The sequence below is a fragment of the Lycium ferocissimum genome, chromosome 11 (genome assembly GCF_029784015.1).
Source record: "Lycium ferocissimum isolate CSIRO_LF1 chromosome 11, AGI_CSIRO_Lferr_CH_V1, whole genome shotgun sequence".
NCBI lineage: Eukaryota > Viridiplantae > Streptophyta > Magnoliopsida > Solanales > Solanaceae > Lycium > Lycium ferocissimum.
The window spans coordinates 16,339,100-16,355,459 of NC_081352.1; the positions used below are offsets into that span (position 1 = coordinate 16,339,100).

The 16,360-nt window shown below is 36.2% G+C and overlaps 1 protein-coding gene across 1 annotated transcript; it reads left to right on the forward strand.

Annotated features, from left to right (window-relative positions):
* Positions 1–14,849: 14,849 nt before the first annotated feature.
* LOC132038069 (uncharacterized) lies at positions 14,850–15,287 on the forward strand. The gene has a single exon (XM_059428795.1). The coding sequence runs from the start codon at positions 14,850–14,852 to the stop codon at positions 15,285–15,287; it is 438 nt and encodes a 145-aa protein (XP_059284778.1).
* The last annotated feature ends 1,073 nt before the right edge of the window (positions 15,288–16,360 follow it).

Below are 16,360 nucleotides of genomic sequence, written 5' to 3' on the forward strand. Positions count from 1 at the left end.
CCGTAAGCTACTCGTTACTTTCCTTCATCGTATTCCCTCTTTAAGTCTCCACTTCCTAATATCATGTTATTCCGGATACTTACAATTAATTCTCAGCGCCATCATCGATTATTACCCTGACTTCTATCCTTTTACTGCTGGCCTTTCGATCTCTCTAGCTTGTCTCAGCAAAGAGTTTTACCTGCGGCCCAAGCATTCGTATTCAGGGCATCGTAGCGTCGATTGTCTTCGTCTTACACTTGTATCTCTCTCCCTCGCTTCCCCCCTTTAGGGGTGTACTTATACTGTCACCCAATTCTACTTTGCCCTAAATCCGTATTTCCAATCTCAATTAAGCGGTACTTTTATTCCGACATTTGATTCCCTTACCTTCCGTCTACTCGTTTTTTTTTTCTTTTCCAACTATCATTGTATTAGGACTTTCTAAGCTTAACTTGTGATGAAAACAGCATCAACTTGCCTTATAACATTCGTGCCATTCATATTTTCCTCCTCACTTAAACTTCGTTGCCTTGTCCAATTACTGTCTTCCATGTACCGCCACGTTGATTACCGAGTACCTATATTCGCCGATTTAACCATGTGCGGATATCCTGTGCGTACCTATGTACACATATAGTCCCTACTATCTTGCTTACAAGATATCCCCGTACATTATTCCGACTCACCTTAATCCTAAAACTGTGATGCATTTTCTTCCTCTTTATCGGTCTAATTCGCCCCGTTCTGCGCGACCTTTTTGGGTTTCTGCCCACTCCCAGACTCTTAATTTGTCCTTAAGTCAACTCCTTATTTACTTCTTGCGTCTGAATTTGCAGAATTTTCGGAAAACTTCCCAGGGGGTCACCCATCCCAGGATTTCTCTCGCTTCAAAGACGCTTAACTTTGAAACTTTGATGAAATACGATGCCTTAACGCCAGTATAATCGCGTCCACCTCACCGCATTACCTCCGTCACGTGATATGGAGTAAGTCGAAGTCTTAACGGATTTCGAAGCGCTCTTATAGCATAATTACTATTTTACCCCTCCTTTGGTCCTCGGTATTCGCTTTCACTTGTGGATATGATTACCTTTCACCCGTGGATATGAACACACCCCGATCGCCGTTACTTATAACTCCTCGCCATTCTGACCTTTGATTTCTCGCTCTCATTTTACCTTGTTCCTCATCTTTTCTACAACCGAGTCTTTCACAATCCCGTCACTTCTGACACCTGGATCCTTAATTACGCGTGTCATGGTCTGTTACTATACCATTGTCTCACTCCCTTCTAATTTCTTTCTTCCGGTTACCCTTTCTTTTCTTACGCTCACTATCATCTCCACTATTGTATAACCCTTATTCCAGGTTTCCCTTACAGAACCTGATAAGTCTCGCTTATTCGCGCTATAGTTCACTTTTCCGTTTCACACTTACTTTTATATTCTAACTACGTAGACCACGTCATAACTTTAGCCGCTTTCTAATTAGGCTTTACTTATTTCCATAACAGTCCTCGTTATACTCATATTACATCCTGTTCGTAATCAATTCTATAATATAACACCTCTTAATCCTTTACCTTTTCTGATCCACTTTATCCTTATTATTTCACCAGTTGCCTTATTAGTGCATTCATGCCCGTTGCAATTCTTTTCCCCTGCGCTCTTATCTTAATCGCACTATTACCTCTTTTGACTATAAGCGCGTCATAATTCGTCCCTGCTTATCAGTTTGGTTAGTGCCTTAAATAACATTTCATCAAAATTTACCAAATAATCATCTCTTAGGATTACCAGATCTTTTCCAATTCTTTTCACCGTGTCGATATCGAACTTCTAATTGTTGTTATCCCCGATTCCGCAATTAACTTCTTTCCCGAGGTCGGCTGCGCTCATATCTTAGTCAATTTTTTTTTCATTGCTATTGGCACGACCGAATCTCCGGACATATCCCAAACCTAAATCTCATTCTTTCTTTGTTTGGAGAAATTTCGGCGAGTTTCCTTTGAATCGTTGCTATCTCAAAACCTGTACACAGGGAATACCAACAATGCCTCACAGGGCCAACATACATATATATGCATATCATATCATATCACGGCCTCACAGGGCTCCCAACATCATTGGCAGTAAAAATAATAAACATACCTTGTAGGCCCAGCTCAAACTGCACCTATTACACTTTCTTATTTACTTTTTCTTTTGATCTTCAACTCGTATTTCCATCGTACTTCGATATCTTACTCGACATGTATCTTTCGTACCGTTGCTTACCTGCGTGCTTCGTAGCTTCCAATATCGCGAATCGCCTTCTTCTATCGACGGCATTCTTCTGCTGAAATCGAAGGTTAGCGAAAGAAATCTCATTTCCTACGACTTGGCTCTACGGCACGATCTAAGATATCAAAGAAGAGTAACCATCCTAGATGCCCCGTAGCCTCCTGTTTATAAATGTGGCGCGCTTCACACCATAAACAGGACTCTACCGGACACGACTTTGCAGACAACCCCTTACCAATTTGTCACACCCTAATTTCTGTTAGGGCGTGATGGGCACCCGACCCTTATTTAGGGCCGAGCGAACCCGCTGACTCACATAAGACTCGTAATCACGCTGGCTCTCAAATCATGACACAAATACATAACAAAATTCTTTCGTAAAATAACATGCTTTTTGCCTTTCTTGAATCAAAGAAAATCTGCAACATATAGAAACATATAGACTTATAATACAATGCGTAATAACACATCGGCTTACATAGCCGCTTACATAATCGACATCTCATACCCACGACACTGTCTGCAAAGTCTCTAACACAGAACATGAACCCATAATATAATACTCTAGCTCGGCAGCACTCCGGAGCAAATGGAGCTCGCCAATCCCGCTGGAACATCTTCTACTAACATCTTCAGCTCACCTGGGTGTACCTGCGCGGCATGAAACGCAGCCCCCGAAGAAAAGGGGTCAGTACGGAGTATGCACTGAGTATGTAAAGCATGAAACATAATAAGCGGGATCATACCGAAGTAAAGAGTATCGAAAATCATAAGACTTGCTTTTGAAAACATAAATCATGCATATCAATGTTATAAAATCATCGTAAAAACATATAGCGTGTCCCGGCCCTCTAATGAGGGACTCGGTAGATAAAATCATCATATAACATATAGCGTGTCCCGGCCCTCTAATGAGGGACTCGGTAAGTAAAATCATATCATTATCATGTATGCATGCATATACATATATATATATATACCGTACCCGGCCCTCTAGTGAGGGACTCGGTGAATAGCGTGTCTCGGCCCCGCTAGCAAGGGACTCGGTATGCCATCCTGGCCTCCATCCCCATCATCACGTCATATACATATATATAGCGTGTCCCGGCCCTCTAGTGAGGGACTCGGTGAATAATGCAGAGGAATGTGCACGAATGCGTGTCCTGGCCCGGGTCTCAGTGAAAGATACCTTGAGCTTGGCACGAGCAGAGTAGTGAGAAACCATATGCACATAAAACATTCTCAGAGACTCAATGAAGTAGTCAGAACGAATCGTCATTTGAAAATCCGGACAATAGTTATATCAAAAGTCTTTCGGGACGTTATTCGGAAGCATATCAAATATTATAAACATATTACAGAACTATAGAGATCATAGTCGTACGTCAAACTAATCCGAGTTCGCCTCGGAAAGTCACGAACCTTATTTACTTTAGGACTTACCATAAACATATCGAAGCGATCCGAGCCTTTCGGTGAAAGTTACGGACGTTCGTAGTTTCGGAATCATTTAAGAATAAAACTCTTTTGAAACAGAACTTTCATGCAATTTTCGACATTTAGTCATACAAAAACGTAAGGATCATAATTCGATTACATTAAGGATATAAACATCAAGAAACAAATAAGAATCATAAGCATGCTCGGACCGCGAGAATAGAATTACCTCGAAACTCGTGTCATAGCTTACTTACACTAAGACATGCCAAAAAGAAAGGTGAGCTTTATATACCTTTGGCCGCCTCCTACGCTAATCCAAACTTACGTCTCAACTTTTCACCATCTACATTAACGTCATTAAATATCAACCATTAGCCATAAGCACTTAGGCATTCAATACCAAATTAACACTTTATCTACCGAAATTTCGGCAGCATCTCCCCTATAAATCCAACAACCCCGAGAATTCAACTCGGCCAATATTCAACAACAATACCAACAACCATACTACCAACATTAAGAATCAATTCAAATCACATTCTAGCATTAGCAATTCTTTTCTACATAACCCATCGATATTCCATTTACATTCAAATAAACCGCATACAATCAAGCCAACTTCATTGATCATACGTTCAAGTATTAACCCGAGACCATTCAAACACGATTTAAGAACATTCCAAGCAACTTATACAATATTCAAAATAATCCATCCAAAGACACCATTGGACCCGAAATCACCAATTTCCATAGGAACAACGACAATACATTTCTTCCTTCCAAATTCATCAATGGCACTCATAATCCACACATTTACAACATTATTTCCATAAATACAAGAAACTATATTAGAATCATATAAATTTTCCAAAACAACCCGCAACACTACAACTTCAACATGAGTCATCAAATCTTCATTTTACATCATGGAATTCACAACGACAACAAGCATGCTAAATAAAATTAATTCTTCACTTCCACACTAACCACACATATTCGGCCACACACACACACCATGTTTTCATGAATTCCATTCATTTCCATACTCCACAACATCCACAAATCATGCATGACATATGAAAATAAGGATTGAATCTTACCTCCTTCATGCAAGTCCTTCACTCGGCTAGAGTTGAGGAATTGGAAGAACGAAGAGTTTGCTTGTCCCAACAACTATCCCATGTTAATAAGGACCTTTCACTTAGTAGAAAATCTAGAAGAAAGTAATTTTCCTTGATCAATATTTCTTGCTCCCTCACGGATTGGACATGGCCGAATGGCCTTTTTCTCTCTCTCCAAGGTTCTTGAAATTTCTAAGGTGAGAAATATGAACACTTGCCTTATATTTTCATTACACACACATATATATATATATATATATATATATATATATATATATATATATATATAAGTAGAGGCACATGACCGGTCATGTGCCTCTCTTTTTCTTTTTTTTTTTTTTTCATTTTTCTTGAAATTTCTAGAATTGAAAAATGATGAAGATGACTTAATAAGTCATCTAATATTACACTTATATCTCATACATGTGGCCTATGGCCCACAAGTCATGTGCATGGCCACATGATTTTTTTTTCATGAATTGGAATTTCCAAAACTTCACTCTTGGTCCCATATTTCATAAAATGTCTAACTTCCCCTAATTCACTTTTAACCCCAAATTCCTTAATATTTCCATCCAACAAAATTCATAAGCAACTTATGTCTTAAAACAAAATCGGAAAAATAGCCTTGTCTTTAACTTGTCGCAACTACCTTAAAATATTCCGACGTACAAAATGCGAGATATAACATAAATAATGGTCATTTAAGGGAGTTATTGAGTGATAAGGCTAAAGATAATTATGGTAAGAATAGGGATTCGAGCAAGCAGGAGGTTCCGGTTGAGCCGCGTCATGTGATTAATGTGATAATTGATGGACTCACGAAGATGCAGAGACATCCTTTGTAGCAAAACAAGATAGGTTGTTGGAAGCACATGATTAAAGATCCCGAGGATTTATACAGGAGAGCATAATAGCGTTCACCGATGAAGATGCGAGAGACTTAATTTCACCCCACTTTGATACTCTGGTAATTTCTGTTATGATTAATCATTGTAGAATTAAGAATGTTGTGGTTGATCTAGGTAGTTCGGCCAACGTCATTCAATGAGGGGTCATTGAACAACTAGCAATGATGGGTGAGCTAACACTATCCGCAAAAGTACTCAGTGGATTCTATAAAGCAAGTGAAACGGCGAACGGGGAGATCGTATTATCAGTTAATGCGGGAGGTGTGACAAAAATACAAGGTTCTATGTTGTAAACGGTGGCATGGAATGCAATGATATCTTTGGGAGGCCTTCTATTCACGATATGAAGGAAGTGCCTTTGACACTACTCAAGCAGATAGAATTTCCAACATCGGATGGAATTGAATGCATCCGGGAAACGATTAGCGGTGGAAGGAATATTCGGCATCAAGATTGCTAAGAAAAATGGAGTGAATCCAATGAAGTGTAAGATGTCGGTAGTTGGAAAAGAAAAGGAAGTCACGAATTGTCCGTTACTTCAAAAAAAAAAAAAAAGTTACTGGACCATGTGGTTTGGTATCACCAAAGCAAAATTGGGTGTTACAGGAAAGCTACCCATAATAGCAGAGACTCAAAAAGCGACCTAAAAAGAAAGCTTAAAATTGGAACGAGCTACTATAGCAACAAAAAGGAAGTTCGCATCATGTTATTTGAGGTGGAATTAAATTTATGGTATGTTTTCTGATTTAGTAAAGTTGTTCTCTTTTAGCACTAACGTTTGTTGCAGGTAAAAAATGATTTGTCTTTCCACGGAAAAAGAAAGCACTTGAAAGCATGAGAAGACCGTTCGCAAAATACTGAAAATACATGCTGCACTCTTTTTCCCTTCGACCGATTTTTATCCCAAAAAGGGCTTTTCCGGCAAAGTTTTTAATGAGGGAGAAACATAAAACATATTACTTTTTTTTTTTTAAACCGGTAAAGTAACATAAAAAGTATTAGTTTAAATGGAGAAATAATCAGAAAAAATGAATTGCAAGGAAAAAAACAGCGAGAAGGGATCGATGGATGTGCCAGAGATTGCCCATTCGATGTCAGATATAAAGTCAAGACGCTGAACTCAAATAAAATACTGGGGACTGCCAAAGAAAGGGTCAAGTGATGCCCAAGTTTCTTATACAAGCATTGGAGGATTTTCCTTTGAAAATAACGTTGTAATACTAGGGACTGATTGCTAGGCTCGAAACCGATTAAAAAGAAAATCCGGACAGTCTAGTCAGCCCCCTGATTTAATGTCACCATTGTCGTAAATCGACAGAGAGAAATTCATCAGTCAAATATACTTTTTCTCCACAAATGTTATGCTAAGATTTAGAATTATATGTACTCAGGCGTTTTGAAATGCTATAGAGTAAACAAATTATCGAATGTAAAGCTTACATTCTAACCAGTGTTCTAAAAGACAATTTTAGGACTCGCCCTGGGACTCGCTTCAGGGCGGGGCATTGGAAAAACGTCCCGGGGCTCACGTGCGGGGCTTAATTTCTATGAGGATCATGCCCTAAACAAGCCTAGCGCCCAACGCTCGGGGCTCGCCTAACATTCCTTACACAAATTATATGTTAAATTCCTTAATCAAAATTGTTGATCCTCATAATTTTTAACAAATGAATGATACTTAATAGTTTTTCATCTCTAGAAATAAGAAGATTGGGTGTAACTCAGATAACAAGTCGTAGTATTGAATATTTACTATTTGGGACCATCGTGAGGGGGAGTATAATTTATTAATTTTTTTTAAAAAATACATAGCCGAATTGTATATTTTCACTTGTCATTGTTCTTTTGTCCTATATATCAAAATTATCATAGATTAATATTTCGATATTTGAAAGCAATTTTATTTTTATTCATGAAGGAGTTACATTTTAATTATAACATTGATAAAGTTTATTGATTATTTGCTTGTAGGGAGATAAAATGAATAGTTGATAGTAATTTTCTTTTGGGAAAACAACATTTTTAGTCCTTGTATTATTACAGTATTCTTATTTTAGTCCTTGTGTTATTGGACTATGTATATTTAACCTTCAATTAAATGAAGTGTGTGATTTCAATCCCTCAAGGTAACGGGCGTTATAACTTTTGATATGTTACCGTTTTCTTTTCTTTCAGAATGAGACTATCATGCTTAGCAAACTATCTCAATGCCTTTTCTTTTTTGCTGCTAAAAAAAGAATGAGTGGGTGAAAAACATAAGGCTGTATTTGAATCTTGGGTTGCATAGAAGGAATAATTCTTGGATAAATGACTACGAAGCTGAAATTTTCGCTTCTAATGGTTGATTGCTTCCGGCCGGCAGGCAAGAGCTCTCTTGACCATGGATGGCCATGTGAGGCAAAATTCAGTTGTACTGATGTTTACAACTCAGCCCGATGCAAAATCTTCCGGTAACTATACTAGTATGATGGCCTATATATAGTCGGCAAACAGTGGAAGATGACCATGGTCGGGGTTAGTCAAAGTGGTGGAAAGTAGGGAGGTTGATGCTTCCCCTTTGAGTGATACCAATGGAGATGGCTTTTCGGGGACCTTCCCTGGGGCAAGTCTTTTATGTACGCAGACCCATATTTGTGCTACGTCGAGGCACAACGTCGAGGCTTTGCAGGCATGCCATTTCAATTTGATATATTATTGATAGGCAAATTCATTAGAATGAAGCTTAATTTGGGATTAAATATTTTCTAGTTTTGGTATCAATCACTGTAACTGTCATGTGGAACTGATGATCTAATTGTTTTGAATTCAGTATGCTTAAATTGAAATGTATACGGCAATATATGTCAGACAATATGGGGCTAAAGGAAATAAAATATGAAAGGTTAACGAAAAGTTAACGTCTGTTAGCTTAAGGAACAAAAGTAGCACACTTCATTTAATTGAAGGTTAAATGTGCTTAGTTTAATAACACAAGGACTAAAATAGGAATAATCTAATAATACAAGGACTAAAATCGTTGTTTTCCCTATTGTTTTAAGAGATTGTGGTTTTTTTATTGTTTGAAAGTTAAGATGTTAGAATTGATTTGCATTTCATAATAGCTTTTATTTCATTGTATTATTTATACTTGTAAAATTATCTTATATATAATTACAAGTTATAAGTGGCGTATAATGAATTGTTTTGATTAGTTTTTTATGAGGATCAAGTCGGAAATATAGCGTTACACGTGGCACGAAGGAAGATAGACAAGTGACAGGCAAGGTTGAAAAATGGCGTGATGATTGATTGAGTCCAAAGGGAACGATTTCATGCGGACCCGGAGCTAGTGTTACAAAGCAGTTGATATGGGTCATTTATGAATATAGAACGTTACGCAACTGGTCCAAATTTAGAGCTGGACGTTACACTTCTACATTTAAGTGACATTTATTGGTTATTATTGCTCACTATTGAGCACGATTTACAGCTCAGTGCTAGTTATTATCACCTATAAAAGGAGCTTAAGCTCAATATAGTAGGCATCCATCTTTTACAGCATAACAATCTACAATCTACGTATTCAGTTATAAGCAAAAATTATTGTTCTTTTGTTATTGTTTAAGTACCGAGTTTACAAAAGTTCTTGAAGGCTAAGTGTTTAACCAGAGTGATATTCAACAAAGGATTTCCTCTGAGCTCATATGGCCAGGCTAATTTTATTATTAACCTGCATTACAATTATCTGATTTCCTTACTTGTTTCTTATTCCTTATTCATGTTCATAACAAATCAACTCACATATTCTTTAAACCATTAACAAATTTAACTGTATCTTTTTTGGGTAAACATACCAGGCTACCAGCTTGAAACAAAGTGAAATCAGTTGAGTCCACTGCTAAGTTATTTGTATCTGCTAGTCAATCGCTAAGTTATTTGTAAATGAAAAGTTTGCTATCAATGGCATTCCTAGCAAAGCACATCCTTGTGAAATTATGTATGGGAGTACAGACTAACAGCCTCTTTTGTTTTGACATTTTTTTGCTCTTATAGTGATGCAAAATTATCCAAAAATAATTTTTTTTTCAGTTCTTAATGATATAAAAATATTTCCAATGGAAAATATGTATTCTTTATATAAAATGGAAAGCTTTGTACGTGGAAAACCTTAATACCAAATGCTAGCTTTGTCACACTTTATATACACTTAGTATACTAGGGAAAATCTTTTAATATGAAAATATAAATATTCATAAACTCCCTCTGTCCCATTTATGTAATATTTTTTGTTTTTCGAGAGTCAGTTTGACTAAACTTTGAAGCTAAATTAGATTAGGTTAACTCAATATTTTAAATTCAAATTTATATATTTGAAAACTATGTGAAAAATACTATAACTTGCAACTTTTCTCATATCAATTGGTGAAAAAACACATCTTAGTCAAAGTTCATGCAGTTTGAATCTCAGAAAGCGAAAAGTAGTAATATCTTTTTTCTAATCATAAATGGCGTATTAAAATATCTGGTCAAAATCTTTAGACCGATTATTGGTAATGTTAGAGATTCTATAAATATGGTCAATATATTGCGCAAAATAAAGATAATGTTATAAAGGTAATTTTACAAAGGGTGTATTGCTATAAAGATAATCATAATTGTTATAGGTAAAAAATTGTTATAGAGAGGATAAGTAGTGGTTTCAATTTTTTATTTTTTTATTTTTTATAATCGTTGTTATAAAGAGGTCTGACTGTATTTATAATCAAAGCTTGTCTTAGACATCTTTGCTGGCATAATTTATCCCTTAAAGTATAGGCATCCAATTGTGAAAATAATATAAACTAATATCCCGATATCGAGCTCGGGCCTGGACGTAGCATTCGGCTTCACTCGTCTAGTTTAAGAAGAAATTTTACGGTTCTTTTTTTTTTTTCTTTTTTTCGCGGATTTCCCTTCATATGGACTGGTCTTCGATTTTTGCCCCTCAAACCGCTGGTCTTTAATTTTTGCACCAACTTCAATGAAAACTTGGGGGTCAAAGTACCCTTATTCCCTGGTCTACGAAAACAAAGATTCTTAGTTCGAACCCCAACAGAGTAAAAGAAAAACAATTTTGCAAGGCAATGTTTCATAGAGCTATGCCTATTCGAATAAAGTTACATAAAAACTATGCCTTGTCCGGCATAGTTCTGTAGAAATTAAGTTATCAGGTATAAGTTTATAGAAACTCGGGCAAACTTACATAGAAACTATGTCCTGTCTAATATAGTTCTGTAGAAATTAAGTTATCCTACAGAACTATGCCGGACAAGGCATATTTTCTATTTGACTTTGCCCGAATAAACATAGTTTCTATGAAACATTGTCTTGCGAAATTAGATCATAGATCCATTTTTTTTTCAATGTCAGGGGTTTTTTTCGGTTACTTTTTTATTACTTAAACTGCCAAAAGGCAAAAATTAAAGACCAACGATTTGAGGGGCAAAAATTAAAGACCACCCCAAGATAGGGCAATCGTGTGAATTGCCCTACACGGAATGCCCTTCAAATGGGTTGGTCTTTAATTTTTGTCCTTCAAAATCGAACTTATACCTACCGAGACATAAGATATTTAAAGACGTGGGGCATAACTTATGGAATATTTATGATGCAACCCCGCAAAAAATTTGGTTGGCTTGAGGGGAAAGCATTAAAGACCAACAAAAAATAGGTTAAAAGATGCAAATGGCCCCTAGTTTAATTATAATTATAATATAAGAAGAAGATAAGTGGAAATTTTTAAACAAAAGAAATTAAAAATCTTAAGCATGTGGAAAAGAAGCATGAGAATTTGCTACCTTTTGTAGATTAAAGGCCAAACCCATCGATAGACATCTGTGGTCGTCCGGTTCTTTCACTTGAACACCTCAATTAAACCTTGTTTCATTTAGACACTTGAGGTAGGACCCGACTGTGTCGTTTAGACACTTTTCGCTGACTTAGCAACTTATGTGATTTCCACACCAAACTGGCGCGCGAAGAGCCCAAAAGCTTTTTTTTTTTAAATTCTTTTTATTTCCTTCTTCTTCTTTATTCTTTTTCTCTTTCTTCTCCATTTAACAAACCTTCCACCATTAACAAACCTTCCACCATTGCTATGTTGTTCACCGGAAAAAATCAAGACTGCCACCACCTTCTTTCTCCCTAAGCGTTTACGGGACAAGAAAGATGATTTTTCTTTGGATAAATCTATTTAATAAACAAAAGGAAAATGAAATTCCAAAAAGATTAAAAAAAAAGTGCCATTAATGGAGTCATTAGAAGCTTGAAGGTTTAAAATGGGTTAAATGATTTGATGAAAATTTTGAGAAATTAATGTTGGATTGTCTTTGAGTCTTCGTGGGGAATCTTTAGCTGAAGTTATAACAAATTTGGAGGAGTTTCTCTTGAAAATTTGGATTAAAATTGTCATTGTAACAAGGACAACATGAAGATGGTGAAGAACACCAAGAACAACTATTCATTTCAAAATTTTGAATGTGTCCTTTCTTTCTTTTTCTTTTTGTTAATAATGTGTCCTTTTCTGATTGAGTGTAAATCAAGTTTTTCTTTTCTTTTTGATAGTTACTTTTAATTTGTTATTAAATATTTTAAAATAGTGTTTTTTAATTAAAAAAGACACATGTCCTCATTTTATTCGTCATTTGCCACATCAGCAGTGAGTGTATTGCACACACTTTGTAAATTTGGCTAATTGAGCGAAAAATGTCTAAATGGCACTGTCGGATCCTACCTCAGGTGTCTAAATGAAACAAGGTTTAATTGAGTTGTTCAAGTGAAAGAATCGAACGACCACATGTGTCTATCGATGGATTTGGCCTAGATTAAAACAAACTTAACTCAGGATCTTCTCAGTGTGAATCTTCCAACGTGATCTCCCTTTATAGCACAGTACGCTTTCAGAGCCTGACACAACGTTTTGAGTGAATTTTCACTGAAACATTTTTGTAGAGGTGGTAATATCACAAAGAGGTAATAATTTGATAACCAACTTAATTTCTAGATAACTTACTTTTATTCCTGTCAAAAATAATAAAATCAAAAGGCCGAACTTTGTTAGGAAACATAAAATTGATAGATAACTCAAAAGACAGCTCTGTTCATCCCAAAAAGTAAAGCTACACTGCTAAAAAAAATAGACCAAGAAGTGGTTTCGTCAGACCAGCTAGAAAATTTGATTTCTGGTCAGCTAACTGAGAGTCCAATAAAGAAAAATTACTTTCCTAATGATTTTATCGATGGAATGATTTCTTGTGAGCCACGAAATAGATAATCCAAGTTGTGAAAACTTTCGCAGTTTCTCCGAGTACAAAGATGTGAAGGAGAAAAAAGAAAACAAGAGATAGTACTTGATACAAATGAACTTGCATACACATACCTTTTGATTTCTAGTTGATTGAAATCCTCGGCCTTTCCGGTTGTATTCAAGGGAATCAATTGGTTTCCTCTTTTCTATCCAAAAGTAGAATACATTATTGACAAACTACAAAGTTGACCATATTAAACGCGGAGCTACTTACATTTTTTTTCCTCTAAACATGGTTGGCATTGACAAATTAGGCTCGTTTTTGAATGGCTCAAGTTGAATAATTGAGTTTGTGATCATGACTTTACTAATTAAAATTACAATACCTCCGACGACTTGTATAATTGCTTAATTAATTAAATTTACAAGAACTCCAACGACTTGTATAAGTTAAAGTTCTACACATTAACTTGGATTTTGTAATTATGGAAGTTATAATAAATGGATGAATGTGAAAGACTGTAATTATCATACACATTAAGTTGACATAATGCACGTATAATTTGCAGTAACAAATTTATATAAAAAACCCCCTAACAGTAAGAAATGTTGCCATGAAAACAAACACTAATATCATCTATGAACCAAACAACTGAAAGTACCATCATGGAAAGTCCGGATGGCGCGAAACATATTGTGGAGGATCCCGAGATATCTCAAGGATTGTTGACTCGTTCCAAGACCAAGAACGCTTAAGGAAAGCACGTTATGGAGTTGCATGCTATTCAAGAATTGGTTAGAAGATGTTTGGAGAGGTATTTTGATGATTCATGAAAAGAATACGACATAGACAAGTTACAAGTCAAGATTCAAGATTGTTGGATCTGTACAAGGTTCAAAGCTGCAACTTTGCGCAGAGTAATTCGGTATTATTTTTTAGCAATCTGCCAAGTGTAACACAGATCTAAGTTGAGTGCACTGCAAATTTATGTTGCAACGCTAAACAAGAAAGCACAACGCAAATGGACCAACTTAGAACGAGTTTTCAAGGATACTTGATCGTTTAATTTTTATATTCATTCATCACTATAAATACTTATAATCATCCCATTAGTTAAGGTTAGAATTTTTACATGTTGAGACATTAGAAAACTCCTTTCAAGAGATAATTGGACCTCTTGGTTCGCGTTCAATATTGGATTACCTATTTTCAAGAATTAGGATTTATTAGGGAAAACTTCTTCTTGTGGATTTATTATCTTGTGCTCCATTTTGTTGTTCTTTGGAGGTGATCCGGTTCATTTACGGATTGTTCGATGAGATGTTCATCTCGGGTTCTATATGTTTTTTGTTGGCTATTCAAACAATCCTCGATTTTTTAAATCAAATTCTATCTTTAGTTTGTCTTTGTTGAGGATACTAGTATAAAGTAGAAATGGCAGTTTAGTATTTTCACACTACCTGTCCTAATCATAATCAAGAAGTTAGTTAGAAGTCTTAACTAACTTTAGAAAAGGCTTAAGGGATGAGTTAGTTGGATGATTAAGTGTAGGTAAGTGTGTATCATTCCACTCAATTCAATGAAATAATATTGAATATTTCTATCTCTAAAATTCTGTCTTCTTCTTCCTCTCAATCTAATCTTCTTCTTCTTCTTCTTCTTCTTCTTCTTCTTCTTCTTCTTCTTCTTCTTCTTCTTCTTCTTCTAGGGTTCATATGATTGGTTGAATCCTCAGATTATTTCATGGTATCAGAGCTTACAAGTTAGCAAAGTTGACTTAGAATTCAATTCCTCGAATTTCACAAGTTCAATCGAAGTGTTCTTGACAGTTCTTGAAGATCTGTAAAAATGGTTGCTAATCAGGAAAATATAACTCAAAGTGGGGTTCAAAATAGGACTCAGGTTCCGATTCACATTCCAATCAATATGACGAGTTCGAGCACTGGACAATCGACCACCATTGATTACAATCATCCATTATTCTTGAATCCTGGTGATGTAAGTGGTTTTCAACTCATTTCTTTTCAACTTATCGGTACTGAGAATTATTCAATTTGGTATATATCAATGAGAATTGCCTTGTTAGGAAGAAATAAAATGGGAATAGTGGATGGGAGTGCTGGAAAGGATAAATTCCGTTATGAAATGGGAAATCATTGGGAATGGGTGAATGCGGTTGTTTTTTCATGGATTGTGGGGTCTGTAGCCAAGAATTTGTTAGGAGGAATAATGTATGCATTTGAAGCACAAACTGAGTGGGAAGATTTGCGTAAAAGATTCACTTAAGTAGATGGATCCACAGTTTTCAATCTTCATAAAGAGATAACAACATTGTCACAAGGAACTGCTTCAGTGTCCACATATTTCTCAAGACTTAAAGACCTTTGGGTAGAATTTGAAGCATTGGTGCCAACTCCAGGTTGCAATTGAGAAAAATCAAAAGATTTTATAATACACCTTTAAAAACTAAAGTTGTTTCAATATCTCATCGGGCTTATAGACTCATTCAGTCAAGCTAGGAGCCAAATCTTGATGATGATACCACTATCTTCGATTAATCAAGCATATTCAATGGCTGTGAGTTCTCATGCCCCGAACCATGGCCTGAGCATAATAGGGCACTTGGTGCCTGACTGCATGTGACCTAGCGAACCACATGGCTAGTTGAATCAACATGCGACATATACAAATGCGGAATATAAGTTAAACATAAAAATTTGAATAAAACATGGGGTTTAAATATAATACTGAAAATACTGTCTGAAACATAAGTGCGGAAGAAATCTGAAAACATAATAAGTACTGAGCCAACACTGGCTATACGACTCTGAACATCTGATGTGACATGCTAGACCAGTCTATAAAACCTCTGAATATGAGTCTGAACACTAAACTATTGTTTATTGGGACAAGGCCTTCAGCATGCCTCTACTGCATAACATAACATGAACATAAAATAAAGATAACGCCACCCCTTAGCATACTTTCACATCATATCTAGGTGAGCCACATACTAAATCATGCTTTTCATTCATCATCATTCTAGCCTCAACGGGCAACAACACATCTATATCATCATTAACACTATGCCCATATAAATGTACATAAGCCGACAAGGCTGTCAAAATAATATCCCAAAATATAGGCCACAAGGCCGAACATGTCTAACCATATACACAATGTCTACGAGCCTCTAAGAAGGGTACGTCATATCATAACATATGGGCGGGACGGGACCCGCCGTGCCCATAAATATGTACACAAAAGAATCTATACCAAAAGGCGCAAAACTCCGAATGAAATGGAGCTCCGCTATGTAGTCCCGAGAAAATACGGCTATGGATCAAGTCTGTCTCTCC